Here is a 27,958-nt window from a genome sequence, read left to right as displayed (position 1 = left end):
AAACCCCCAGGGATGAGCCTGGGGCATGGGGGTGGGAAAAAGTGAGGTTCCTCAGCTTCTCAAGGCTGTGTCTCTGGCTGGTGTCTAGATTCCCAGCTTTAGGGAATTTTTCTCCATGCCCGCTTCCAGTGCAGCCTAGAGGTACAAAATCACTCCGCGGCAGAGGAGAAGGGCCTAATTGCAGTAATGAAGTGGCAGCGCTAGTAGGGAGCAATTGCAACCGCGCGTGAGTCAGGGTGAGAAGCCACTGGCAGCCGGCCACGCGCCTCGCTCTGCCCTTGTGGGGCTGCTGGCTTTGAGGCAGGCTTGGCGATGAGCACAGGGGTTTCTCCTGCTGCTGGGGTAGGGAACAGAGAACAGGCAGCCAGCCCAGGCTAAGAGGAGACCCTCTCCCACTCTCTAGACAATACATGACCCAGGCACCCAGGCAGCCTTGGCAGGGCCACTCGAACACAGACAGGGACCACCCTTTCTCCAGCCTCACTGCTCCACGTACTGGGACCTTCCTACCCCTCGCTCCACGCCATCCTTCCAGGCAGAGGGTGACTCACCTGATCCCTGGGTTTGGGGGATGAAAAGGAGCTCAGCTCTCCTGTCTGCCCCCGTGAAATGTGTTTGCACGTGGAAGGGAAGTGTTAGCAAACCCAGTGTGGCTACAGATCACATCCACGTTATTCCAATCCAGCTTTGATGGGTAATCAAGCTCACACTTTCATCTCCATCTGCCCAACACGTGTGTTCCCTCTCGGCTGATTTCAAACTTGGGTATAACCCTTATCACCCTAGTAGCTTCCCGAAAACTATCCTGCATCTCACCAACTTTTCTAGCACTGGAGCTGAGAAAGCAAAGGATCGAGAGAGGCCTATACAGCAGGACTTCCAAAACTGCAGAAAGAGCTCCCTCTCCTTGGAACCAGACATTCTCTTACCCTGAGCTTGGAGCTGGGGACTTTGATTGTAAAGCCAGTGCCTTAGGCTGGGGGGTATCCCTGAGATCTTTTTGGCTCAAGGGGTGAGCTGGCCTGTGCTCCTGAAGAATTCTAGGACACTTCCTGGACACAAGTGTTGACGGCAGATGATGTCACATCTTTGCCTTGTAGAGGAAGATGGAGGCGGGGCTGGACTCTCCCCAGAGACAGACAGGCATATTCCCAGCCAGAGGGTCTAGAGCTTCTTCTCCAGATAAGGGGCCCTTGTCCTCTCTCGGTGAGATTAAGGATCTTAAAGGATCACCTAGTCTAGACTCCTTCAAGCATCTCTGATTATAAAAATCACCTGGGCAAGCTTGTTTAAAAAAAAATACAGACTCCTGGGCCCCACCCCAAACCTTCTGAATTGAAGCTCCAGGGAAGGTGCCTGAAGATCTGCATTTCAGTCTGCAGGTGGTTCTTGTCAAGCAGACTTGGGGTAAGCTGGACCAATCCAGATAGGATACAGCAGAGGAAGTACACCCAAGAGAAGGAACTGATTTGCTTAAGGTTACCCCAGTGTGGGGGAATTCTGCCTTTTTTCTTTTTGCTTCCCCTGTTCTAACACAGAAAAACCTAAAACAAAATAACAAAATCATATAGAAATCGATATTCTTATATTAAGAAGGAAAATGTCAAGGGCAAACAAGCAAATGTCAGGCTGTTACCCATCAGGGGAACTATTTTTCTCATGGCCAAGCAGAAGAGGAGAGGCTCTAAGTCTGGAAGGCTCTGACCAGCCCCTCAAAACCCTGAGTCGTAGGGGTGGCAGTGCAGGGAGCTGCCCACCTCGGAGATCTTCTGGAACTGGTTGTTAGACTGGCTGCACTTCTCAGCTGTCTCCAGAGCGACTTTATAGTTATCCACAAATGCTTTGTACACACCAAGCTGGCTGGCCTGCAGGGAGAAGAGAGAGGAGGGCAGGAGTGGGATGGGGAGAAAGGATTAATGAATGGATGAAAGCATAACCAGAGCACCTGGAGCTCCCTTAGCACTCAGAACCTCTAACTCAGTCCAAATGGCTAGCTGGGAGCAGAGAGAAGAGGCAGGAATGAACATACTACGGTATCCCTTTGAACTCCACAGTTTCCATGGAAACTGGCTCAGCCAATAGGGTTAACAAGAGGGTTTGGGGGGTTGGCGGGAGCAGGGCAGGGCCTTTGTTGGCTTGCTAAAACTCAGCTCATAGCAGCATTTGGCTTTATTTAGCATCATCAAAGTCTTGCACAGTTTGAAGCCCCTTAATGCCTCACACGTCTTTCACATCCTGGAATTAGCTGAAGCCGGGGGAAACAGGGAGAGGGGTGGGCACATGTGGCTTGCTCAGGGCTCCACTCCCCGTGCTGAGAGTGGGGAACTGCATTTAAAGGCACAGTCCCCACTTCCCTTGGCCTCCAGGTCCCTGTCCCCACCTCCTCAGCCTTCGAGGAGCCAGAGGTCCTTCTTCTCTACACATCTGCCTGTCAGTCTGCACCTAACACAAAGCTTTCCCCGGCTTAGGACCACACAGAGCCTCGTCTTCTCAGGGAGGCAAAACAGATGCCATCAGCCCTTACTGCAAAAGGGGAAATCGAGTTTCATTAATTCAATTCTGCAGATGTATTTATGGAAAGCCTTCTCTGTGCTGTGCATGTGTGTTTCCTCTTACAGGAGCAAAGGGTGGAAATTCAAATTGAACCACAATGAGATACTATTTCATCCCCATCAATCTGGTCAAAATTTAAAAGTCTAATGATATTAAGAGTCAGAAAGAATGTAGGAAAACAGGAACTTTTAAAGACTGCCTGTGGGTGGTGCAAATTGGTATAATTATTTGGAAAGTAATTTGTCAATAACTAATAAAGTTGAAAATACGTACGGTTCAGCCTACTACTGAGCATATCCTCTTCTACATACATACCCCAGGGCTATGCTGTCCAATACGGGAGCCACTTGCTACACGTGTCAGTCATTTAGTCGTGTCTGACTCTTTGCAACCCCGTGGACTTGTAGCCCGCCAGGCTCCTCTGTCCATGGAATTTCCCAGGCAAGAATACTGGAGTGGGTAGCCATTTCCTTCTCCAGAGGATCTTCCTGACCAAGGGATTGAACCCGGGTCTCCTGCACTGCAGGCAGATACGTTACCATCTGAGCCACCAGGGAAGCCCTGCGCATGGATACTGAGCACCTGAAACGTGGCTAGTCCAGATGGAGGTGGGCTGTCAGTGCAAAACACATACTGGGTTTCACAGGCTTCGCATGCAAAAGAGAATGTAAATTATCTAATTCCTTAATCTTGACTGCATACGGAAATGATCATATTTTGACTCTATCAAGCTAAATAGAATATATTCTTCACATTAATTTCGCCTGTTTATTTCTACTGAGTGTGGCTGCCGCTAGAAAAATTTACATTATATATGTGGCTCACACTATTATTTTTACTAGAAAGCACTGCTCTGGAGAAACTTGCATGTGTGTGTGCACAAGGAAATGTAAACACAGGTATTTTACCCACTTCATTTTTTCTTTTGTGAAAAGACTGCAGACCAACGCTCACAAAGAAAGGAGCCCATACACACTGTGCAGTTAAAATGAATGAACTAGATCTCTGTGTAGCAACGATGACAAGTTTCAAAATGAGTGCCAATCGAATGGCAGAATATGATACATATATATACACTTTTCTAGACCTTAAAAGTAACTGCAATGCTTTAAGAAGATACCGATACGTAGCAAAAACCACAAACTGCAGCCTAAAAGACTACACACCAAATTCATGCCAGTAGCTGCTTCTAGATTGAGAGCAAGGGCAAGAGGAAAGGGTGGCAGAGAGAGAGACGAACTTCATCCCCATCTGCAATGCTTTCGCTTCTTGATTAAAAAGTCTTTCGCCATATCTTCAGAGAGTTGCTGTAGCTCAAACCGTAAAGAATCTGCCGGCAACGCAGGAGACCCATGTTCAATCCCTGGGTCAGGAAGATCCCCTAGAGGAGGGAATGGCAACCCACTCCAGTATTCTTGCCTGGAGAATTCCATGGACAGAAGAACGTGGTGAGCTACACTCCATGGTTGCAAAGAGTCGGACACGACTGAGTGACTAACACTACTACTATGAAATCTTCAGAGCTTCATGTCTATTAATTCTGGGAGGTGAGTGTATTGCTGTTTGCTACATTATTCTCTAGAGTTTCTGGTTAAGTTGTTCGTCAATGAAGTAGCAAGGAAATTCAGCTGCTGGGGCCTTCTACCCACCAAGGTGCGGGGATGGGGGTGGGTAGGGGAGGAAGTGTGCTGCCCCTGAGCCCTGCCCAGACAGACTCTGCTTTCTGCAGAATAGCTGCACTCCTCAAGGACCCAAAGAGGTGGGCTAGGGGACCTGGAGCCCTCCAGGGCAGAGACAGCTCAAGGAAGCTGGCAGGTGGGGCCCAGGAAAGCCAGAGGAAAAAGTGAGACCCGAGATGCTTAAGAAGCCAGGGCCAGAGCCGTGCAGGTCTCAGCCCCAGCTGGGCCAGACTTTTCAGAAATGGGCAGGGGTGGGAAGGGATGGAGTTTGCTTCCTCTTCCAGGGAGTGTCCTGGCCCCTGGTGTCCTAGGCTACAGGGGCGTGCTAGACAGTTGCTTCCTAAACCAGGATTACTGATATCCTTCCAGGTACACATCCTCCTTGTCACCTTTCCATGAGAGGGATACAGGCTGGGGGCTCAGGGTGGAATGCTACCTTCCTAACCCACTGCCAAGGGTGTAGCCGGAAAGAGGCTGCAAGCAGGAGCCCCCTGGGCAGAAGGCCTGTGTGCAGGGGTCACCGGCCATCCAGGCACCACCATCTCCATGGAGCCCCTGAGTCTGCCGGGCCCGATGCCTGGCCCGCCTGGGCCATTCCCTGGGAAGTGGAGGTTGCTTTGGAAACAGCAGCTTGGCATGGGGGTGATCTCATAAAACAAATAACAGAGATGCTAATTCCCCTCTCTCGGTAATGGATAATCAAATACCCAGAGACCAGCTGGAAAGAAACTGCCTCCAGATGCCTGGCCTGCCCCGGCCTTCTCCCAAGCCTGTAGCCTCAGGGGCTTCAGATGTCAGTTCATGAGGCAGGGGAAGTGAAGTGGGGGTTGGGGGCTGGGGTAGCAAATTCATGGCCAAGCCAGTGGAGCTCAAACCAGAAGGGGGAACACTGGTGACAGCAGTGTCTAAGTGACAAAGATAAATCAGGCAGGCATTCCACTATGCTCCTGGCTACTCACTCCTCCCATACCCCTGCCCTTCCCTCCCCTTCCCCCCAGCCCTCTCTGGGTTTGCTCTCTTCTGCCCTCCTGAGGGCTAGGAGAGGCTCCCCCTCAAGCCAGTCAGCACAGGCTCCTGGACCAGGTGGGCACTGATGACTGGGTGTTAATCATCCCTGAATGGGGGCCAGTACTCTGAGGCTGCCAGAACCGGAAGTGTGGGGTTCCCTGGCAAGAACGGCTTTTGCGGATGCCTCTTCCTAACAATAGTAATAACAGCAGTAATAATAGTAATAACAGTAATGATAATGACTAAGTATTAAGTATTTCCTAATTTACTACACTCCAGGTCCTGTTCCAAGAACTTTTCAGGTATTAACTCATTCAGTCCTCACAATCCAACAAGGTAAACACTATTATTATCCTCATTTTTACAGATGAGGAAGCTGAGTCAGGAGAAACTGGCTAAGCTGCCCAATGTCACACGTTTACATCTAACCTGTGGCAGAGCCTGGATTCCAACTCAGCTGTGACCCTAGAAACTGCGTTTATCTCTGTGTGACCCTCAGGACATGGACCTCAGGTCCTGCGATGTCTCCTGAATGCCCTTCCAACTTCTACCTGGCCCCAGGGGCCAAGAACAAGGTGTACTCAACTCACCCACTCATTCATCGGCTCACTCGCTCATTCACGTATTGAGTGCTAGACTGGTTCTCAGAGTCCAAGCTGAAGAAAACACAGTCTGTCCCCCTGGAGCATATTCTGGGGAGTCAGGCAGTTTAGTGTTCACGGAGGGTATAAGTACAGCAGCGGCATTCAAGGGGCTGCAGAAGGGTCCTCCACAGAGGTCACTTCTAAACTGGAAACTGACCAGCGATGCCAGACCAGACAGAGAAGGACATCTGAGGCTAGAGCCGCAAGTACAGAGAGGTCAAGTGTTATCTGCGGTGTGAACTGAGAGACCAGAGGCTTCAGGGTCTGGGTCGGGGAGGCAATAGCCAGAGGCCAGGGTGGATTGAGGCCAGCATGCAAAGTGTCTCATAAACCAGACCTCAGAGGCTGGTCTTTATTCAGTGGGTAAGGGGGAGCCCCCTAAAGGGATGTGAGCAGGGAGGAAGTGAGGTCCAGGCAGGAGTTTAGGAAACATTCTCCTGTTGCAGGTTGAGGCAGGCCTGGGGCAGAATGCACTCCTGAGGCCACAGCAGTGGTCCAGATGAGGGCACCAGCGGGTGGCTGTGAGCTTTAAAGAAGTGGACTCCAAGGGATGCAGGGAGGGGAGGTGCCAAGGATGAGTCCTAAGGAGTGACGGATATCCATCCACGGGATGTGGCCACACCCACTGAGACAGGGGCAGGGAAGACTGCAAAGAGCCTCAGAGCCAATGAGTTCAGTTTTGAGCATGCTGAGCTTGTGGCCCTGGAGCATCCAAGCAAGAGTCTTCTCTGGGTAAGAAAAGCAGAGGCCTTGTCCACTCAACAGGTCCCACCCCTGCAGAGAGGTCCTACCCCTGCTCCCTGCCCCCCACCACTTACACCCAGAGGACAGAACCACGACTCCTGTGCTCCATCCTGCCTGCTAGGCTGGCGAAAGTTATGGGGGGCCCATGGGTCTGACTGGGGGACATGGGCAGAGACAGACACTGAGCTGGAGCAGACGGTGTCACAGAAGCCCTCAGGCAAGGCCACACGATACTTCTGCCTCCTCCTTCCCTCTCCCTGCCCTGCCATGGTGAGGGGCTGGGCTCTTAGTGCTTTCTGTCCAGGGTCCTCAGCAAAGGATCGTTAGCTGACACTGTCTCCCTCCACCCCAACTCTTCAGAGGCACCAAGGAAGTGAGGAGAACGTCTGAGGTCTCAGGGGAGTGATGCCTGCCCCTCCACCCGGCACTTGCCCCTCCATCAGCAGAGGCTTCAGTCCAGCCCTGAAGCCCCCTGCCAGGGGCACCCATGCATATGGCCTGTCTCCGGCAGCCCTAGAAGAACTCAAGGGCTTCCCCGGGGAGGGCCGAGCGCCCAGGTACGAGGCAGGTTCCCCACAAGGCAAAAGCCTAGGCTTTTCTCCAAGACTCAGAATGACCCAGGCCTTCAAGAAGGCCAAGGAGGTCTGGGGCCGATCAATTCTCTCTCAACACCAGCGGCTCCACTGAGGCCCCAGGTAAGTGCCTTCCATCAATGGGAGACTCACCAGCTTCTGGAAGAGGTGGCCCATAGTGACCTGGCTGTCCCATTGTTGCACCTTGGGGCAGAGGTTGTCGTAGAACTCCTTGTGGATCTCGTAAATGTCCTGGATCTTGTAGAAGATGGTCTCGATCTGCTGGATGGTGAGTACGGGCTGGGAGGTGGTGGCAGTGGCCTTCAGAGGTTTCATGGGCTAGAAGAGAGAAGGAAGAAAGAGCAGAGGTGAGAGGCAAGTAAACTGGAGGGTCAGCAGGCTCAGGGCCCAGGTTAGGCCTTCCTGCTGGCCAAGTTCTCCCCAGACAAGGCCACTGAGGGCTGGGCACTCAAAGTTCGGTCTGGACCTAGCAGCAGATGTCACAGGCCCCAGCAAGCCACGTGCAACTGCAAGAAGAGGGCATCTGACAGCCAGAGCCTGGCCCAGCAGCTCTGCCAGGCCCAAGGGGTAGTGCCTAGACACACTCCTCCCACCCCTTGTCCCTCGAGGGGCCTCAGGTTCCCAGCCTGCTGCGGGTTTGCTTGAGGGTCTAACAGGATCCAAAGCTTTCTTCCACAATGGCCTCATGCTCGAAGTCATAAATCCCTTTGTTGTGCTTCAGTGGGAAGGAGGGTTGACTGAGAACTCAATCCCTTAGCTGTTTCCTTTCAAGAAACAGAATATGATTCTAGGACTTGGGAGACAGAGTTTCTAAGGGACCAAACCGATCTCAGCTGCACTGACATCTTAAGTTCCCATCACTCAGTATACAGAGGGTGAGCAGGTGGCAGCCACACCACTGTCCCACCTCCCAGACCCGTGGCAGACATTACTAAGTGATCACAACCATCCTTCTCACGGAGCCTGGCTGTAGCCTCAGACCGGTTTCTCAGTGCCAAGGCTGACATGCAAGACCATCTGTCATCTCTAACTGTCTACACCAAGATGCTCCCAGGCCTGCTGGTGGAGAGGGTGAGGTGACAGACAGAAACTCAAGACCATTCCCAACACTTGCCAAGAGCTGAAATCATTTTAAGCCCAGCATTAAGGGAAAAGGAGTCTTGGATATGTTTTCTTCAATGTGATTTTGATATTTTTGTTTTATTTTTTTTTAGCTCTGCCATGAAGCATGTGGGATCTTAGTTCCCCGACAAGGATTGAACCCATGCCCCTTGCACCGGAAGCATGGAGTCTTTGTTTTGGAAGCATGGAGTCTTAACTTCTGGACTACCAGGGAAGTCCCTGTATTTCCTAAATTACCTCCAATGAGTAAATATTTATTTTCTAATCAGGGAAAAATAGGTATTAAAATGCACAGTTGAAACAAACAAAAAGTGATACTGAAGGGTAAGGAACTCCTCCATGGTTGATCTTCATTCAGCCCTAAAGTCCCCAGAGATGCCCAGACTGTCCACCTTGGGGGACAGGGTCTGGAAACCTTTCCCACAGAGAAGGCACAAGGGGGAAGGGTGTGGGGGGCGGAAGGTTTACCTGGGAGAGAGGAGCCTGAGTCAGACATGGTGGGTGTTCTTCCTCTACTGTGTAGATAAAGGGCTGGGTGGAGAGAGGCTTTTGACTTAATCTGGGTCATTCTGGAGACCCAGGAGCAGAAAGGAGAAGTTGCAGGAGCAGGTATGGGCTCATAAAGCCACCTCCATGATCTCACAGGATTAGGTAGTGAGCTTTCTGATAAGAGCAGCATTCAAGCAGAGGATGGATTCAAGGAACACCTCCACTGGAGGGAGGCCCAAGTTATTGCTGGATCACCCCGAGAAAAGACACCTGCCCCCCAAATCCCAGCTCGAGCCAGCCGCAGCAACCAGATGCCCAAGCCAGGCTTCCTTGTATCTTCCCGTCTATCTGTCCACATGAGGAAGTCCCATCTACTTAAAAACCCAGACAACACTCTGACTTCTGGTTCCCTGTCCTCCCAGCTCTAAAAAGTCCAGACAGAAGGATGACGGCAGGAAAAAGCAGAAGTCCTCCTTCTGACCGTCCTAGTGCTGGAACCAACAAGGCCTTCACGTCCAGCCCTTTGCTGGGAATGCTGGATGGGGTTTGACCTGGTGCAGGCCAGGGAGTGTGGCCCAGAGTCCCAGCTTTGCCACTTGATAGCTCTGGGCAAGTCACTTAGCATCTCTGGGCCTCAGCAGCCTTATTTGTGGAACTGGGATAATATTATCAAAGCCATAAGCCATAATTTATATAAAATATTGAGCGTATGCCTGGCACATAGGAGGCAATCAATAAATGCTAGCTGCTACCATGATTACTCTTCACTCCACAAATAATGGATCAAGTGCCTACGTGAGGCCAGACCGGGGGTATGTGGAAGGGTATTCAGTGTTTCACTAGTCACTGCCCCCATGGGAGCATGGAGAAGTAGAGACAGACAAAACACAAGGACACAATCAAACACGAGATCATACATAAATGCAGTGAAGGAAATAAGAAGGGGACATCGTATGGAAGGACAAGCAGGGGATGCTGACTTGAAATGGAAGCACAGGGGCAAAGGGGACAATATTATAGGCAGATTTCCTCAATGCCTCAGACTGAGGCAGGAATAGCTTGGGAAGAGAGAGGAGCTGCAAGCAGGCTGGTGGCCCTGCCTGTAGCGAGCGAGGGGGGTGGCAAGCAGAGCCCTAAAGCAGGGCCGGAGGGGTGAGCAAGGCATGGATCACACGGGGGAAGGAATGCGGCTAAAAAGCCCGTGAAATGACCTGGCTTTCCCTGGAGGGATTGACAGGGTCCAATTTTCCCTTTGGAGATTATTTGTATGACTCACAGTCCTTGTTCTGCAGAACGTTATAATCTACTCGGGTAAGGTGAACCAACATAAATGAAACGTTCTTGTGCACAAAGCAAGATACGGTTATTACTCAACTTGGACTGCAAATACCAACCAACAGGTGCCAAGGTTGTCCTGGCCCAGCTTGGAGAGGGTTTCACAGAGGAGGTGATGGGAACAGGGCCTCAGAGGGAAGCTCTGAGCAAGTGGAGAAGTGGGGCCTGAGGAAGCCTGCAGGCAGGAAGGATATAGAGGGAATCTGGGCCAAGAGAAAGGAAGAGCATTCTCCCCACCGCAGACAGGTGCCCCATCCAGCTCATGGTCCCGATCAGAGTTTATCCTTAACTTTTTTGATGTGGACCATTTTTTAAGTTTTTATTGAATTTGTTAAAACATTGCTTCTGTTTTATGTTTTTGGTTTTGTGGCTCCCATGCATATGGGAATCTTAGCTCCCAGATGAGGGACAGAACCCCCACCACCTGCATTGGAAGGTGAAGTCTTAACCACTGGACCACCAGGAAAGTCCCAGACTTTATCCTTTTTTACCTCTATCTACCGATGCCGATGACACCACCCTTATGGCAGAAAGCGAAGAGGAACTAAAGAGCCTTTTGATGAAGGTGAAAGAGGAGAGTGAAAAAAACTCAACATTCAAAATGCTAAGATCATGGTATCCAGTCCCATCACTTCATGGCAAATAGATGGGGAAACAATGGAAACAGTGGCAGATTTTATTTTGGGGGGCTCCAAAATCACTGCAGATGGTGACTGAAGCCATGAAATTAAAGACACTTGCTCCTTGGAAGAAAAGCTATGAGAAACCTATACAGCATATTAAAAAGCTGAGACATAACTTTGCTGACAAAAGTCCATATAGTCAAAGCTATGGTTTTTCCAGCAGTCATGTATAGATGTTGAGAGCTGAATCATAAAAGAAGGCTGAATGGCGAAGAACTGATTTTGAACTGTGGTGTTGCAGAAGACTCTTGAGAGTCCCTTGGACTGCAAGGAGATCAAACCAGTCAATCCTAAAGGAAATCAACCTTGAATATTCATTGGAAGAACTGATGCTGAAGCTCCAATACTTTGGTCACCTGATGCGAAGAGCCGACTCATTAGAAAAAGACTCTGATGCTGGGAAAGATTGGGGGCAGGAGGAGAAGGGGATGACAGAGGATGAGATGGTTGGATAGCATCACTGACTCAAGGGACATGAGTTTGAACAAACTCTGGGAGATGGTGAAGGACAGGGAAGCCTGGCGTGCTGCAGTCCCCATGGAGTCGCAGAGAGTGAGACACGACTGAGCGACGGAACAACCACCACAACCCAGGTCCAGGTGAGGGGCCAAGTCACCAGAGTCCCTGTTCCTGCTGGGGTGTAATCCCACCCAGGGTGGGAACAAAGGAAATAGGAGAGAACAGCCCTGGGAAGGCAGGGTGGTCAGGATTTCTCAGAAACTGAGGGGGAAGCACTTGAGGCTATGAAGAGACAAGACACAACCACTCTGCTTCCTCCTAAACTCCCACTCCGTCTGCAAAAGGGGAAGAGCCCGCGCTCAGCAGGGTGGGTCACATGGACAGGGCCGGCTCTTGGGCGTCAGGCCGGCTTCTCAGGACATGGTTGGGGGCCTTTTGGGGAGGGGAAGTGCTGCATGCGTGCCCCTGGCTGGCCTGAGACCCTTGGAGGCAGTTATTTTTATCTGGTGAAGCTCTGAAAATAGGCCTCGGGCGGAGAGGGCTGGCTGAAAGGCACAGGCGGCCCCACACTGAGCTGGGCTCCGGTCCTGCTCTCCTGACAGAGCACACCCAGTTAGCCCTGCTTCTAGAATCCTGCAACAGAAGATGGGGTGCTGGCTCCCCATCTCATCAGTAAACGCTGGCTCTGGGTGTCCTAGAGAAGGAAATGGCAATCCACTCCAGTATTCTTGCCTGGAAAATTCCACAGACAGAAGAGTGTGGTGGGCTACAGTCCATGGGGTCGCTAAGAGTCAGACACGACTCAGCACGCTCCATGGGGTCACTAAGAGTCAGACACGACTCAGCATGCATGCACCGAAACAAACTGGGTGTCCCATGAAGGGCTCCTCAGGGAGGTGGGCCAGGCGGGCTTGAACTTGTTCATGACTGCACACTGTCATTTGTTCGCTCTGTCCCCCAGCAACTTGCCTTCTGCCTTTCGAAACGGGAGAGAAATCGGCCCACTTCCTCCACCTCTGATTCCAAAAGGCTTGGAGGCTGCCACATGCAACTTTGCTAACTGCCACCAGAGGCTGGGGGTAAGGGGAGCATCCTGAATCTATTTTACAAATAAGAGAGAAAGCAAACTCCAGAGGGGAGTCTCAGAGAGGGGCCCAGCGGTGGGAGGAGCTCAAGGCCCAGGAAGCCCATCCGCAGCACTCAGCTTACTAACCCGCCTGGAGACACGCAGCGTGTCTTCCACCTCAGCCCAGGCTCCCAGACCCTCTTCCTTGTAACCTGAGCCCACCAGGAACCTGGAAGTTTCTGGGAGGTTACCAAACCATGCCCAGCCAGCAGCCCAGTCAGCGCGAAGAGGCTCCTGCTGTGTGTCCCCAGTCCTGGGTGTACACACCCAGCCGTTTGCATAGCAGGAAGTGTTAAACCAAGAACAAACACACAGAGGAGTGGAGCTGTGGGAACGGGGCGGGGTGGGAAGAAGGAGCGCTGGGCGTGGGGGGAGGAGGGAGCTGGGGAAGGCAGGTTTTCTTCTCCAAGCCCCTTTGTCAGATCACCTCTCAAGAGCCAAGGGCTTAGCTCCTGGAAGGGCCCCAGCTCTAGGAGAGAGAAGAGGGCTTGAGTCCTTAAAACCGAGGCTTATCAGCTGAGACTTGTGCTGTGGGGGAGCCCACCAGTCACAGCCCAGGCCGCCTAGCTCATCCCTCCCTCGCCCTTGCCTCTGCTCAAGAAAGAGCCAACCCAGGATGAACAAGCTGGGGGGAAGTGGAGGGACCCTGGGTCACACCCTGGGAGTGGGAGCCCCAGGCTCACGGTTTTTGTCTTGAGAACATGAGCTGTTAGAAAGGCAAGCCGGGAGGGAGTGTCTTGGACCCTAAATCTGTTGTTATCTTTACCCAAACAAATGGAACTCAAATCAGGCCCAGCAACAGATGAGAACCCGAGCTGGAGTCTAAGAGGGGCCCACTTCCGATGGGAACATGCACCTCCGCTTCCTTCAGGGAACGGGTGTGTGGACAGAAACAGGTTCTAACCTGCGCTCTCTCCCAGGATGGGAGAAAATGCTCCCACCTGGGCTCCAAGAGCTTCCCCTACAGACTCACTCACCCCTCACAATGACCCCAAGAAGAGAGGATGAATATGAGTATACCCAGTTTGCAGGTGGACAGAATGAGGCACAAAGGTCCATTAATCTGCTGAAGGTCTAGAGCTGGCAGGCGCTCAGGTGGGGATTCAAAGCTGTTCCTCTGAGCCTCTTTCAAATATGCATCCTTTTATTCATAGTAATGACAGCCATGCCCCTTTGTTTAGCACAGCAATTCATAGTTTATAAGGATAAACTTATATTTCTGGGACTTCCCTAGTGGTCCAGTGGTTGAGATGCCAAACTTTCACTGGGGGATTGGGTTTGATTGCTGGTCAGGGAATGAAGGTCCTGCATGCTACACGGTGAGGCAAAAAAAAAAAAGGCTATAAGGTGGATTTTGGTTGCTTGCCCTCCCCTTCCTTTGACTGATATTTGAGTGTCTAAGAAACATAGCATTGTACTAGGTCCTCAAAATGATCTTCTCAACCCCATGAAGGACAGAGAGAAGGCAATGGCATTGTTCTCATCTTCAGATGAGGAAACTGAGGCTCAAGGAGGTTATCCATGGCTTACCCAAAGCCAGTGGGTTGTTTTTTTTTCAATTTTTAAAAATTTAATATTTTTAATTGGGTGGGGGGCAGTGTCGGATAGCATGTCAGATTATAATTCCCCAATCAGGGATTGAACCCATGTCCCTTGCATTGCAAGTTCAGAGTCTTAGCCACTGAACAGCCAGGGAAGTCCCATCAGTGGTTTTTAAAACCAACAACACACATCAGAAGGCACGTGGCCCAGTACATACATACACATATCCACACAAACCAAAAGCTGCCTGAAACAGTACTTATTCTTACTACGTGGGATGCATGCTGACATTTTCTTTCTCATTCGTTTTAAACTGTTGGTTCACTCCACTTTGCTGCCTGAGCAATCCACTAGCAATCAAGACGTGTAGTTTGAAAGGCAGGGCAGTAAGTCCACTATTCACGGCAGCGTCAAGTCTTGCCCCAGCTCCAGCCCCAGACCAGAGTCCTGATCGACCTGCCAAACTGTTCCTCCCTTGAAGAAATAACTGTGAAGACCAACAGATTCCCAGTAAGACTGACCACCAACTCATTCCCCTGTGTTACAAAGCAGCGGCACACCTCAACAGTTACTCCTGGGGTAACAAATGACAACAGCTCACATCACAGCAAGTACATAAATGCGGATCTTACAGTACTTCCTACTGATCTACATCTTCATTTCTTATTCCTCCTTGTTCTGGTATCATCTGATATCTCAGTCTGCAAAACACCCCGGGAAGAGAACTTTCCACGCACAATTACTCTGCATAATATCCAGACGCCTCTAATACGCACTTTCTTCAGAGGCAAAAACATCTTACATCTGTGGTTACTTCTACCTTTGAAAACACTGTGTTATTCCCCTCCCAGTCCGATTCTCGCAACAACGCCTCCAGCTTGGAGAAGAAACTAAAGCACATTCACAGAGGGCGGCGGTCTAATGCCTCAGAGCTATGGTGCTTCTGAGAACGACACAGACAGCCTTCCACCTCATTTCCTGCCAGAAGGCCTCAGGATGGTGCTAATAGTTCACTACTCCAGGGAGGAGGAAGGACTGGGACCAGGGATGACAAAGAGGCCTCAGCGTGATTGATTGGTAAAGACTGCCCACAGCATCAGTTGGAGGCAGAGGCTAAGAACCCACCTGGACAAAGCACTGTGATCCATTAGTAATGTCTGCACTATAGTTAGGGGTGATGGCGTGTTTGCCATGCCTAACCAGGTGGTGCTTCTTCTTCTACCTTTCCCAGGGTAAGTAATGGAGAATTGGAGTCAAGAGGCACAGGCCTCTTCTGGCAATGACCTTGGCTGCCAAGCCGTTCCCAGGGCAGAGCAGTTCCACAGACCCCGGCCCTGGGAAGGACTGGTCCACCTCTCTCTCTCCCAACTCCAAACACAGTCTCAGAGCACAAAGACCCTAAAATACATACTTACCAGCAACAGAGCTTCCAGCTGGTTAATATAGATCTCTTCGCTGGCCAGGAACCCCGAGAGAACCAGCTTTCTCATCTCCAGGCCCTTCCCTGCTTCCACCTGTAAAAGCAGATCAGAATCTGAGCAGCCTGTTTTCTTGCCTTTTTCCCCCTCTTCTTTACCATTTTTGTAAGGGGACAAAAGCCAAATACTTATTATAGAAAATACGGAAAACACAGAAATATAAAAGGAAAAAAAAAATCATCCATACTCCTACTGCTCCCATCTTGCTTAATCTCTCTTCCATCCTTTTTTTCCCCCATGCTTCCTTATATGATACCCATCTACCCTTATATCTTCCTGTCCCCAGGAGCTCAAACCCACAGCCAAGAGAGGAGCCTGGCAGGCTACAGTCCATAGGATCGCACAGTGTTGGACACGACTGAAGTAACTCAGCACAGCACCCTTATAACGGCTTCCCTGGAGGCTCAGATGGTAAAGAATCTGCAGTGCAGCAGACCTGGATTCAACCCCTGGATGGGGAAGATCCCCTGGAGAAGGGAACGGCTACCCACTCCAGTATTCTTGCCGAAGAAGTCCTCAGACGGAGGGGCTTGGTGGGCTACAATCCATGGGGTTACAAAGAGTCCAACACGACTGACCGACTTACATACTTTCACCCTTATTAATAGTGAGCCAGGTAAAAAAAGAACCTGAGCCCATGTGTGGGAGCAATTTAATGGAGGAGGGGAAAGAGACAGTGAAGGGAAATCAGAGTCATGACTGAGATGGGCATGGTCACCTGGAGAGCATAGCAGGGGCCAGAGAAGGTGCTCGATGGAAGACATGTATGAACAGAGAGGAGGAGTAGGGTCAGAGATGACGGGATGGAAGTGGCCATGGGACTCCCGGCCAAGCGGCTTTCCAGCTACACCTCTAACTGTATCTTCCTGCCCCCGGGAGCTCAAGCCCTCAATGGAAGGTGCTGGCTGTGGGCCTTCAACCTTACCCCTTGTACCCACCCCGCCCCCTGCATCTCCTGACCCCATCAGGCCTCCTCCTTGCTCCAGAATTCTTTCTCCTCTATGCCAGAGATCATACCCCATTTAGCCTTGAATGGCCACCAACTAGCCAATGTTTCCCGTTGTATCTACAGGATGGGTGGGTTGAATGAATAGATAAATGAGTGAAGAATCTACTCAAATTCCCCAGTAATCATTTTTTGCAGTATTAAATGCCACCAACAGTTCCTGGCACAGAGAAAATGCTTGAACACTCTTCCTGAGTGAGAAGACATATAATTCTTGTCATCTAAGATCCCCAAGTCACTCCTGGCCTCTTCTCCCCTCTCCTCTGCCACACGGAGTCCCCAGCCCCTTCACAGTGTTCTAGCTCATCTCTTACGAGGGTTCCTTCCTCTGCTCCACCCTCTTCGCTGCTGTAATTGAGGCCCACAGCAGCCTAGTCCCCACTGGGTTCGGATTGCCTTCTGCTTCTCTCTTCTGCCTCCACTGCACTCAGAGTCAGATCAGTCTTCCCAGAATGCCAGCCTATACCTGATGCTTATCAAAGACTTTAATACTGCAAAAAAGTGGTTACTGAGGAATTCAAGCAGGTTCTTCGCTCGTTTATTTATTCATGCAACACATGCCCACCTATCCCGTAGACACAATGGGAAACAAGCATTCAATAGCCCTCACTTTCATGTGGCTTATAATCTAGTGGGAGAGAAACATGTTAAAACCAAAGCCAAGGACTTCCCTGGTGATACAGTGCATAAGAATCCGCCTGCCAGTGCAGAGGACGTAGGTTCGATTCCCGGTCCAGGAAGCTTCCACATGGCATGGAGCAACTAAGCCCACAACTACTGAGCCTGTGTGCCCCCACTGCTGAAGCCCACTTGACCTAGAGCCTGTGCTCTGCACCACAGAGAAGCCACTGCAATGAGAAGCCCACCCCACAACTAGAGAGTGGCCCCTGCTTATCACAACGAAAACCCAGCACAGCCAAAAATAAATAAAGCAAACTAGCAACAAAAGCCGAGTAAGTATCAATATATGACTATAAAGTGTGATGCTAATTGCTAAGTCGCTTCAGTCATGTCCGACTCTGTGCGACCCCATAGACGGCAGCCCACCAGGCTCCCCCGTCCCTGGGATTCTCCAGGCAAGAACACTGGAGTGGGTTGCCATTTCCTTCTCCAATGCATGAAAGCAAAAGGTGGAAGTGAAGTTGCTCAGTCGTGTCCAACTTAGCAACTCCATGGACTGCAGCCTACCAGGCTCCTCCATCCATGGGATTTTCCAGGCAAGAGTACTGGAGTGGGGTGCCACTGCCTTCTCCGATAAAGTGTGATGGGGTCCAGCTTATTCTTTCCTTAAACACCTACAATGGCTCCCAGCACCTCTCCCCACCCTTCTGATCTCTCTAACCGCTGTCTGCTTTTCCAACAGGCCAGAGTGCTCCAGCCTCCAGACTTTGGTTCTAGCCGACCCTGCTCCCTATAATGCCTTCTCCTGCGTGAGCACTTCTCTCCTGAAGGCACAGCTGAAGGCCCTGGCCCTGCAGCTTCGGCTCCCAAGGAGGGAGTCTGATGCCCCTGACACGTGCCTGATCTTGTTACCTGCCTGGTGATTTTGCAGGGCCTCTGAAGCACCCGGATCTTGCTCCTCCGGACGCCGCCCCCTCCCCCCACAAAGCCCAGCACCACGTGATGCTCCTGACATGTGGGCACCTGACACTTATTAAGCCTTGTAAGTTCTTTCCACTCTCTCATTCAGCTTCATTGCCCTCTCAAATACCTCTCCGAAGGGGGTACTATATTTTTCCATGATACAAGTGGAAACAAACAAATAAGACTTAAAAAGAGGGAGGGGACCAGTCCAGAATCACATAGCCAGAAAGTGACAGAGCTGGGACTCCCTCCTCCTCCCAGGTCCTTGAACACCAAATTCAGGGCTCCTCTCCTGCTCTCATGATTCCCTCACTCTTGTGTTCCTTTGTCAACCTTCAGATGCTTACCTAGAATCTCAAACAGCTCCCTCTTTGGGCATTTAAGCATAAGCTGAAGCTATGCTAAACTTCATATTTCTGAAGCTATCAGAAATCTCCTAGGTCCCAGGAGAGTTGCTTCCTCCCTGCTGCTTGGCTGCCCAGCAAGTTCTCACAGGCCTTGCTACCCTTTCCCCAGGTAAGGAACTTAACTCTTGACCTGCTATCAGCAAACCAGTTAGCAGTTTTGCTGGAGGCGGTCTTTCCCAGAGTCTCTGAAATAAAACCTGATCTTATAACTGGACATCCTGCCAAAGATGTCCACCTCCTCAGCCACAAAACCTGCCATATGTCACCTTAGTGGCAAAAGGGAATTTGCAAATGTGACTATGGATTTTTAGGTGGGGAGGTTATCCTGGGATTATCAGATAGAGCCCAGGTAAGAGACCTTTTGGGGCTTTCCGATGGCTCAGTGGTAAAGAACCCGCCTGCAAGGCAGGAGCCACAGGAGACACCAGTGTGATCCCTGGGTCGGGAAGATCCCTTGGAGGAGGGCATCGCAACCCACTCCAGTATTCTTGCCTGGAGAATCCCAAGGACAGAGGAGCCTGGTGGGTTACAGTCCACAGGGTCGCAAAGAGTTGGACACGACTGAAACCACTTAGCACAGCACAGCATGCATGCAAGAGACCTATGAGCAGGAGGCAAGAGGGTCAGGGTCAGAGAAGAGGCGACTAACTCACAGAAGGAGAGATGGTGGGGCGGGGACAGGGAGAGACTGAGTGAGAAACTGAAAGATGTGAGGACAAAGGATGGGACCACGAGCCAAGGAATGCAGGGGCCTCCAGAAGCCAGTAAAGACAAGGAACAGGTCATCTTCCCTAGAGCTTCTAGGAGGAATGCAGCACTCCTGACCCTTGAGACTTGCAAGAGAATAAATCCGTGTGGTTTTAAGCCACCAAATGTGTGGTAGTTGCTTTCGGCAGCATTAGAAGACCAGTATGGGTGCCAAGGTTTAGGGGAAAACAATAGTTACTTATTGATGGGTTCACAAGTACCAGGCACAGTTCTAAGTGCTTTCCGAGGATTAACTCTCTGGAATCCTGCAATCTGGATGGTGTTATCATTATCCCTCTGAGGAACAGAGAAAAGAAACTGCCAACTGTCTAGAGCCATGGGAATCACAGGCAGGCAGCAGCACCATCTCTGAGGAATGAGACTGGAGCTTGGAGCAGGGCCCACAGGCCCTGGAGGCAGAGGTCAAGGTCAGACCCTGCTGCTTCTGCCTGACAACTGGAAACTAGCCCTCTATGTTAGGGGCCAGCACTTCCCTCCTGTATCCCATTCCCTTCCTGTTCCCTGCCAACAGGGGATGTGCCCAAGGACTTGGCAAACATGCTCTCAAGAAGTCACTTGGGGGCACAGTGTGAGCTTAACTGTAGGCCTGGCTGGACCAAGTCCAGGGTGAAGAGCTGGTGACTCATGGCTCCCACCAAGCCTTTACATTCCACCCCAGGCACGAGCACAGACCCTGGGGTCAGCGCCCATGACACCCCAATGCAGCAGGACCCCCTCCTCATGAGACTCCAACCTCGGAGTCCAATCTTGAAAAAATCCCCACAAACGCAGCAAGTAGTCACTCCCAAGCAGCCCCACTCTGGGCTGTATTCACTCTGATGTTTTGGCTGGTGAGGGGATGGAGGCAATGGAAAGGGATGTGAAATTAACCATTTTACCAACAGTTAACCTGGTCTCAGTTAACACCCCAATCCTCTTCCATCTTTGCTTTCTTCTGACCACACCTGTTCCTGGTTTGGAATTACCTGGAAATTCACAATTCCTTTTTCAGTCCTCCTAGGGCTACTCTCATCCCGTAAAACACCAGGGCTCAGGACTTCCCTGGTGGTCCAGTGGTTAAGACTGTGCTCCCATTGCAGGGTGCATGGGCTCAATCCCTGGTCAGGGAACTAACATCCCGCCTGCCGTACGGTGTGGCCACAAAACAAAGAAGCCACCAGAGCTCAGCATCCATTCACTCATTCCTCACTGTGTGCCCAGCACTGGGGAAAAAGGGGAGAGGACAGTCTTGACCCCCAAAGAGTCCCCCAGAGGCACCTACATGCCCAGAATCACCGGGGGGAGTTCTGGGGAGTTCAGGGCCCCCAGAGCCTGTGCCAGGCTGCCCGCCAGTCCTGCACACGGGGAAGCTGCCTTCTGGGTGACACTGTCCCCACTTCCTCCCCAAGCAGAGCTTATGAAACTCAGCAGCCATGGTGGGCTCGATCATGGCCAGCATTTTACACAACCTGCTGGGCTGAAAGGCTGTCACAGCCTGAGGCCCCAAATCCAAGAGGTCAAGTCACTCTGAAGTGGACAGTAGCTGCAAGTTAGGTTCAGCTGGCTCTGGCCTGGTCTTTTACAGTCTGGGCTAAATAAAGCCTCCAAGGCTTTGGCTCCAGGCCAAGTCAAGACACTCTCTCCAGGAGCCTTAATCTCCTTCAAGACAGCAATGCGGGCTGAACAGGCAGGACCTCCTGCGACTCCCAAGTCTTAGGCCAAGTGGCTCTGCCGGCAGCAGAACTCAGCCCATTGGCCACACCAGTCTGCAAGGGGTATGGAGGTGGCAGTGGGGCTGTCTGGCCAGAGTCGATGCCTCTGAGTCTAGGCACTGGGTCCATGCCGAGCATCAGCCTCAGCATAGCCGGCCCCTCCCTGAGTTGAGTCGATACAGGGAACTCAGCCATTCTCTCCTCTTCCCAGCCCTAGGCACCGGGAAGTTCTCTTTCAGTTAGTTCCTCAGCAGAATGGAGGACAGAGGACAGGGACCACTGCTGGGGGACTCTGCTGAAAAGTGGAGTGCCATATTCTGGGCTGTCTGGAGCCACAGGCAGGCCCCATGGGGTCCAGCAGTGGTTCCATGGGGCAGTTGTTCACATCCCACATCTCTGCAGTTGGGTCATACTCACATACCACCAGCATGCTTACTTAATACTGTTCTTTACAACAACTGGCTTCTTAAAAGCACAGCCTTCGGCTTCCCTGGTGACTCAGAGATAAAGAATCAGCCTGCCAATGCAGGAGATACGGGTTCAGTCCCCAGTCCGGGAAGATTCCACATGCTGCAGAGCACCAAAGCCCATTACACAACAGCTGCTGAGCCTGCCTCTAGAGCCTGGGAACCACAGCCGCTGGGGCCTGTGTGCTCTAGAGCTTGTGCTCCCCAACAAGAGAAGCCACCACAACCAGGAGCCCACAGACCACAGCTAGAGAGTAGCCCCTGCTCGCTGCAACTAGAGAAAAGCTTGTGCAGTAACAAAGACCCAGCACAGCCAAAAATAAATAAGTGAAATTAAAAAAAAAAACAAACCAGCCTTATCCCAAGCGTTATGTTTGAAAGCACAGGAATGTACAAGCCAAACCGCGCCAGCTGCAGTGGAAGCTCGGCGTCTTAACCACTGGACCACCAATCAAGCTATTATTGTTTTTCTAAAATACATTAAAATGTATGCCTAACTGTTAAAGTGCAAAATCTATATCTAGGTGCTACCTAAAATCATCTCTCAAATCTTCTCATCTGTGGCGCACACTTCAGGGAAAAACCTGAGTAGGAAACACAGGCATGGCCATCGCTACACATGGTCGGGGGGAGCAGAGATTTGGACAAGTGAAACAGAAACACAGGCAGTTGATAATCCATTAAAAATTGGCACAGAATTCACCTGAGGAGTTAATCTGCATTACAAAAGGATTTAAAAATTCCTGACAACTGAGTTCCTTTAAATAGCAGTTTTCACATAGCAAGGCCTCTATCAGCCCGAGGTACCTTTAGGTACCTTTAAATAGAATCGTATGCAAGATTTGGAGGACATGCACAACACCTTACAGAGGGGAGGCGATGCTGCTCTCCGTATTCATGCATTATTCTTAGTTTGTAGATTTTTAACTCCCCAAAGGGAGGTGTGGGTTGAAACACATTGCAAGCTCCAGCTCCAAGCTCCATGGAGAAAACCACGGCCATCTTCATACCTGTCCCCTGGGCAAGATGAAGCATCTCAGGAATGACACTGAAAACAGGATTGATTTGACCTGTATAGCAGGACTGGTGTTTGGGACACTGTTGAAGGTAAGTACTCCTGAAGTAAAGTAATAACAGCAAAGACAGAACGGCCTGGACTCCTACCAGCTGTCAAGAAGAGTCTACCAAGCAGGAGCGTGCCAAGCCCAGGACAGGAGCACACCCTCCGGAAAGGAGCCTTGACTTCACCGGTGTACATGCCCACCCGCGCACGCGCACGCGCGCGCGCACACACACACACACATCCCTGACTCAATGAGAAGCGTTCTCTCCTAATCTGAATTTAGTACCCTTTTATCAGAACCCTTCTCCTGGCTCTGCCTACTTTCTCATTATATTCCTATTATCTGGGCACTTGCCCCCTTGCTCTGAACTCTTTATGAGAGAGGATCAAGTCTTTCTCATCTCCTCTCCTCCCCAGTGCCAGGCACCCTGCTTTGACTAGAACAGAACCTGAGTGTGTGTTGAATGAATCAGCGAGCTTTCTGCCTGCTGTTCCCTCTATAGATGGCCAAGCCTGGTGGTGGAGAAGGGCTTCCTAGATGTGTTCAGGCTGAGACAGGGGGCCTGGAATTCTCCAAAACTCAGGAAAGGGCCCTTCTCCCTGGAAACAGGTAGGTCCAGGAACACTGCTCCAGGAGGAACAGCATTTTTAGGTGTGATGTGTACCTAAGCCCCCATGACACCCACACGCTTTCTTCTTACAAGGCCAGGGACATCGAGCCTCACTCATCCCACCAATCCCCTGGACACCAGCCACACACCAGGCTCTGTGCAGTGCCCACCATGAATACAAGAGGGCTCCGCCCTCAAGGAGAACAGAATCAAGAAGGCAGAGTCTAGAGTTCCAAACAGAATGAAATATGGGCTAGGCCAGTATAAACCAGGGAGGAGACCCATAAGGCAGGACAGGAGTGGGGTCCCATCTGTGCTGGGGAGGGCATCTCAGGGAAGGACCATTAGGAACCCATGTAGGTCCCATCCCACACACCACTAAATTCCCAGCAGGTGCTCTTGGTTCATAGCCAAACTTTTCCCCATCCTGCTCCTGGGATGGCTGGTCAGACCCCAAGGCCAAGGCCTCAGGGGCCCAGTGAGAGACATGACTTACTCCAGTGTGCCAGGCTAGCACCAGATGAGCAACCCAGGGGTGGGGCATCAGCCACTGCCAGCCTCCCATTATAGCTCCTCTCTGCCCCACACCCAGGCCTACAGCTACTGCTCCACCCCTTCCACACATCAGCCATCTACCGTGGGACTGCAGTCTATTTTTACCTCCATTAGCTCCTCCTCGGAACCAGACTGCAGCCCGGATGGGGCAGGGCTCTCTGATGCCCATCTTCCAGGAGGGACAAAGGGGCCCAGGGAGGCTCAGTGACAGTTGCTTCCTGACCACAGCAAGGCTCTGTGCACCACGCCCTCTGGGGTGAAGTGCTGCCAGGGCAGACGGGCCGGGGCCCCCAGACAGGCACTCTCTGTTAGGTAGCCTGGATTGCAGCCTGCGAACTCCCTGCCAAACGTTCTCACTGGCCCTCCCTTCAAGCCACAGAACAGGGAGGAGGTGAGCAAAACACTGAGGTCAGAGCTCTTAGAAGCGGGCCTAGGTGAAGGAAAGGAAGCATATAGTGTGGTGTGCAGCACTGGTGTGCTTTCAAGGGGAAGCCCAGCCCCTGGGGCGCAGGTGAAGAGAAGGGAGGGGGACTGAGGCTGCCCCGCCCCTCCTACTCTACCTGCAAGGCGACTTCTCCAGACACAAGGGCACCACTGCAGAGAAGGCCCATAGCCCCGCGCCACAGGCTGTTATGCTTCTGCCAGTGCCCACCGGGGTAAAGTGCCTTCTCCACCCAGCTCCAGCCTCCAAGCCGGCTGTTACCGCCCCTTTCCGGCTCATCCAACTCTTTTCCTTCAAGGAAGCCCAGTGACCCCTGGTTCTGGATCCCTCCAAAAACCCGGAGCCCTGGCCCAGATGCTCCAAGTCTCCTAGCTGGGAAGAGCAAGGGCCCCCTTGGCCTGAACTTCCCAAGTGCACTTATCCCCCTGCTGCCATGGAAACAAGGAATTATAGCTTTCTGGTTTCAGGTCACCGGCTCCTGGGGCTGAGAGGGCGGGGGGCAAGCAGGCTCACACCCCTGGCGTGCCCCCTAGGTGACTCATGTCACTGCCAGAGAAAAAGACACTGCCACCCCCCCTCCCCAAGCTGGTCTGGGGAAAGCCAGCAGCCACTCCCCTCCGAGGACAACTGGTCCAAGGGGAGGAGGCCGACACTGCACCTCTCCCCCGGGAACAACTGCCCAAAGCAAAGCCCCTCTCATCCCCTGACGGGCTGGCGACCGGGCGCCGGCCCCCTCTCCGGTTGGGGTGATCCAGCTCAGCCACGAGGCTGGTGCGCAAACCAGCCATTTCTGCAGTCAGAGCTGCGAGCCCTGCCCCCTCCCCCGACAAGCATCCAGGGCGTGTCACGTTCCCACCTTCACAGTCACCAAGAAGGGGGACCCTGAGCTGGGGCTGGTCGGGGTTCCCAGCTCGCACTCCTCCAGCAGAAACACATCTTCATCCTCCAGGACCTTGTCCAAAAAGCCTATCGCCTCCTCTTCCTCTTCCATGGCAGCCGGAGCCGCGGAGGGCAAACAGGAAGCGGGGTCCCGGCGGCAGCAACGGCAGCAGCCGTGGCCGCCGGCGCCCGGGAGGGAGCGGGGCGGGCCGGCGGGGACGGGAAGAGCGCGCGGGGCAGGCCTACACCAGCACACGGGCCTCCCCGGAGTCCGTCCTGGCGCCCGGCCACCGGCTGCCGATGAAAGGGTCCATTATGAACCTTCTCGGGCCGCCGGCTCCCGGCCCTCCCGGAGAAAGGGGAAGCGGGGCTGCCCCGCGGGTCCCGGCCGCCTCTTGCGGGGAGCTCCAGCCGCCGCCGCCGCCGCCGCGATCCTGGGGCCCGCGCGCCCCTGCCCGCCGTGCGCGCCGGCTCTCCGGGCAGGCGGGGCCCCGCTCCCCGCGCCGCTCCCAGCCCGGCCCGGGCGCCCCGCCGCCGCGGCCGGCCGCTCGGATCCCGCCCTCCTGGACGCCGAGGCTCGCGTTCGCTCTCAAGGCAGGAAATGCACGACTCGACGGGCAAGGTGGAGCTGTTCCCCTCTCTGCGGGCGCCGGGCTAGCCGGCCGGCGGGAGGCTCCGGGAGCGCGGAGGAGGGGCGACGAGGCCGCAGCCGGGCCGGGCGCGGAGGGGAGGTCCGCTTCCCAGAGACAGGCTTTATTTACAGCCCCTCACCGGCCCCGCGGGCTGGGCGGGCCGGCGGGCGGGGGCGGAGCGGAGGAGCAGCTGCCCGCCGAGCCTCGCGGGCCCCCGGGGCCAACCTCGGTGTCACCTTGGGATGCCGACCAGCCCCTAGTCACTTCCGCCCCAGGCTCTGACACCTTTAGGCCTGGTGAGAAACCATAGTTTCCATCGCCACCGTGGTTGGGGCTTTGTGCAAAGGAGGCCTGACCTGCTTTCCTAAGGCAGAAGCACAAGTGCCAGCCAGGGGTTGCAGCGGGGGCCGCTTGGGGCCGCCAGAGGTACCACACCTCCTCCTTATAGATGCTGCTGAGATTAGCAGCACCACACCTCTTTGGGGCTCTTCTCCTTCAAGAAGGGCCTCTGAGCCCAGCAGAACCAGCCCCGCAGGGAAGGGTACACTGAAGCCAGGATCACGAGCATCGCCAGCCTTGCCCATCCCAGCCTGCTTCCCCTGGCTTCCCATGCTTCCAGAAGCTGAATGCATCCGCACGTCCCCCGGTCCCCCGGCCCCATCCAGAGATGCATCAATACATCCACCTACTCCTGCCGGGAAGGAGTTTCAGGGCGGCAGCTGGAAAAAGCTCTTTCACAACACAACATCTAGGACAAAGGTTGCAAACTCCAGGCCCCAGGAGGGTGTGGGTAAGATCGGTTAGTGAAGTGAGCCAGGTAGGGACCAGGTGAATTCAAGAAAGTGTCACTCAGCTCCAGCTGCTGGCTGCCAGGGGCAGTGCAGGCTCACGGTTAACACCCCACCCCCCACCCCCAAAGTGAGAGCTCTCAATTTAAAAATGATGGCAGAGGGACTTCCCTGGCAGTCCAGTGGTTAAGACTTTCCCTTCCAATGCAGAGGGTGCCGGTTCCCTGGCCTGGGGGCTAAGATCCCACATGCCAAAAAACACCAAAATATGAAACATAAGCAATACTGTACAAACTCAACAAAGACTTTAAAAATGGTCCACATCAAAACAATAAAAATAAAAAATAAACGATGGCAGGTAAATTCTATTTAAGAAACAAGGTGCAGTCTAAATGAAACATCTGTGCACTGAATCGGGCTTACAGACAAGACTGCTGCCTTCTTGCAACGGGTTGTTTCTTTGAGAGAAGTTTGGGAGAGAGAGAGAGAGAGAGAGAGAGAGAGAGAGAGTGTGTGTGTGTGTGTGTGTGTGTGTGTGAGAGAGAGAGAGAGAGAGAGAGAGTGTGTGTGTGTGTGTGTGTGTGTGTGTGTGTGTGGCGCGCGCATGCGGGTGAGGGTGGGGGGTGGGAAGAGGGTGTTGGAGGATGGTCCTGGAATATTACCTCTGTCCCATTTCCTCCTGGTATCTTGGAATCAAATTCAGCTTCACACATGACCAGTCTACCACTTTGTAAACCTGTACAGTAAGTGCCACCAACCAGGCAGGTCAAGTGAACACTCTAGATTCTGAGTAATGAGCCCTGAAGCTCCAACTCCTCTCAAGCACCCCCCACCTGCCCCTACCCTGCCAATCTCCCACCAGCCCCCAAACTATGTCTCTAGTCGGGGATTTCCTCGAAATCTTCCTGGTGCTTCTAGCTCACAAGTGACTCTCAGTACACAGTTGCCAGGACCAACCAGTGTGGTTCTTAATGACGCAGTGTCTGAGTTGTCCCTAATGCCTTGTGTGTCTACCAGGACCTCCTTAGGCAATGGTGCATCTCCGGCTGGTGGCAGGTATATGCCCATAGAGGGAAGAGTCCAGCTCTTTGGGATTCATTTGGAAATGCATTCCAAAGTGGGGGTCAACCATGCGCCACCCTGGGCCCACCTGGGGTCATCACCTCTCCTTCCAACTGAGTATCTCAGCTGAGAATAGGGTTCTTGGTTGAGCCTCCAGGCTGGGTAGAGGGGTTGAGGAAGAAGGAGGAGGGAAAAGGAGAGAGGTGGACGTGGTTTGTCATCCCAACTTCCCCCAAAATCTCTGAAAGTTCTGATCTCTAGGTGGGGCTCCTGCCATTCTATTACAGCTGAAAACCTGTCTTCTCCAGTAAAAGATTTCTCCCTGTCACTATAGCTGAAATACAGACCAAGGGATTTGGTGTAAGTTCTCTAGGGCCTCAGGGCTGAGGGGGTTCCACACGGGCATACCCCACCCTACACCCGCCCTCTCCATCAGTCCCTGTCCCTGCCCTGGCTGGGTTATATATAGCCGGGACACATCAGAAGGGCCACAATTCCTCATCTGTTTGGGCGGGTTAGGCTGTTTTCTGGGCTTGGGAACAACCAGG

General features: G+C 52.6%; 1 protein-coding gene across 4 annotated transcripts in view; it reads right to left on the bottom strand.

The window, feature by feature from the left end:
• The window catches only part of ABR (active BCR-related), a 188,535-nt gene that overhangs the window by 59,623 nt on the left and 100,954 nt on the right, over positions 1-27,958 (bottom strand). For 3 of the 4 annotated variants that reach the window (XM_018064362.1, XM_018064365.1, XM_018064363.1), the window contains exons 3-5: positions 15,393-15,491; positions 7,354-7,539; positions 1,758-1,865 (exon numbers count right to left, since the gene is read on the bottom strand). In XM_018064362.1, coding sequence (XP_017919851.1) covers positions 1,758-1,865; positions 7,354-7,539; positions 15,393-15,491 — 393 coding nt within the window. Of the gene's footprint in view, positions 1-1,757; positions 1,866-7,353; positions 7,540-15,392; positions 15,492-24,905; positions 25,357-27,958 lie in introns of those variants that run through there. The other variant, XM_018064364.1, reaches the window with a different exon arrangement.

Source organism: Capra hircus, chromosome 19 (assembly GCF_001704415.2).
Source record: "Capra hircus breed San Clemente chromosome 19, ASM170441v1, whole genome shotgun sequence".
In the NCBI taxonomy this organism is placed as follows: Eukaryota; Metazoa; Chordata; class Mammalia; order Artiodactyla; family Bovidae; genus Capra; species Capra hircus.
This window is presented reverse-complemented; position numbering and strand designations above follow the sequence as displayed.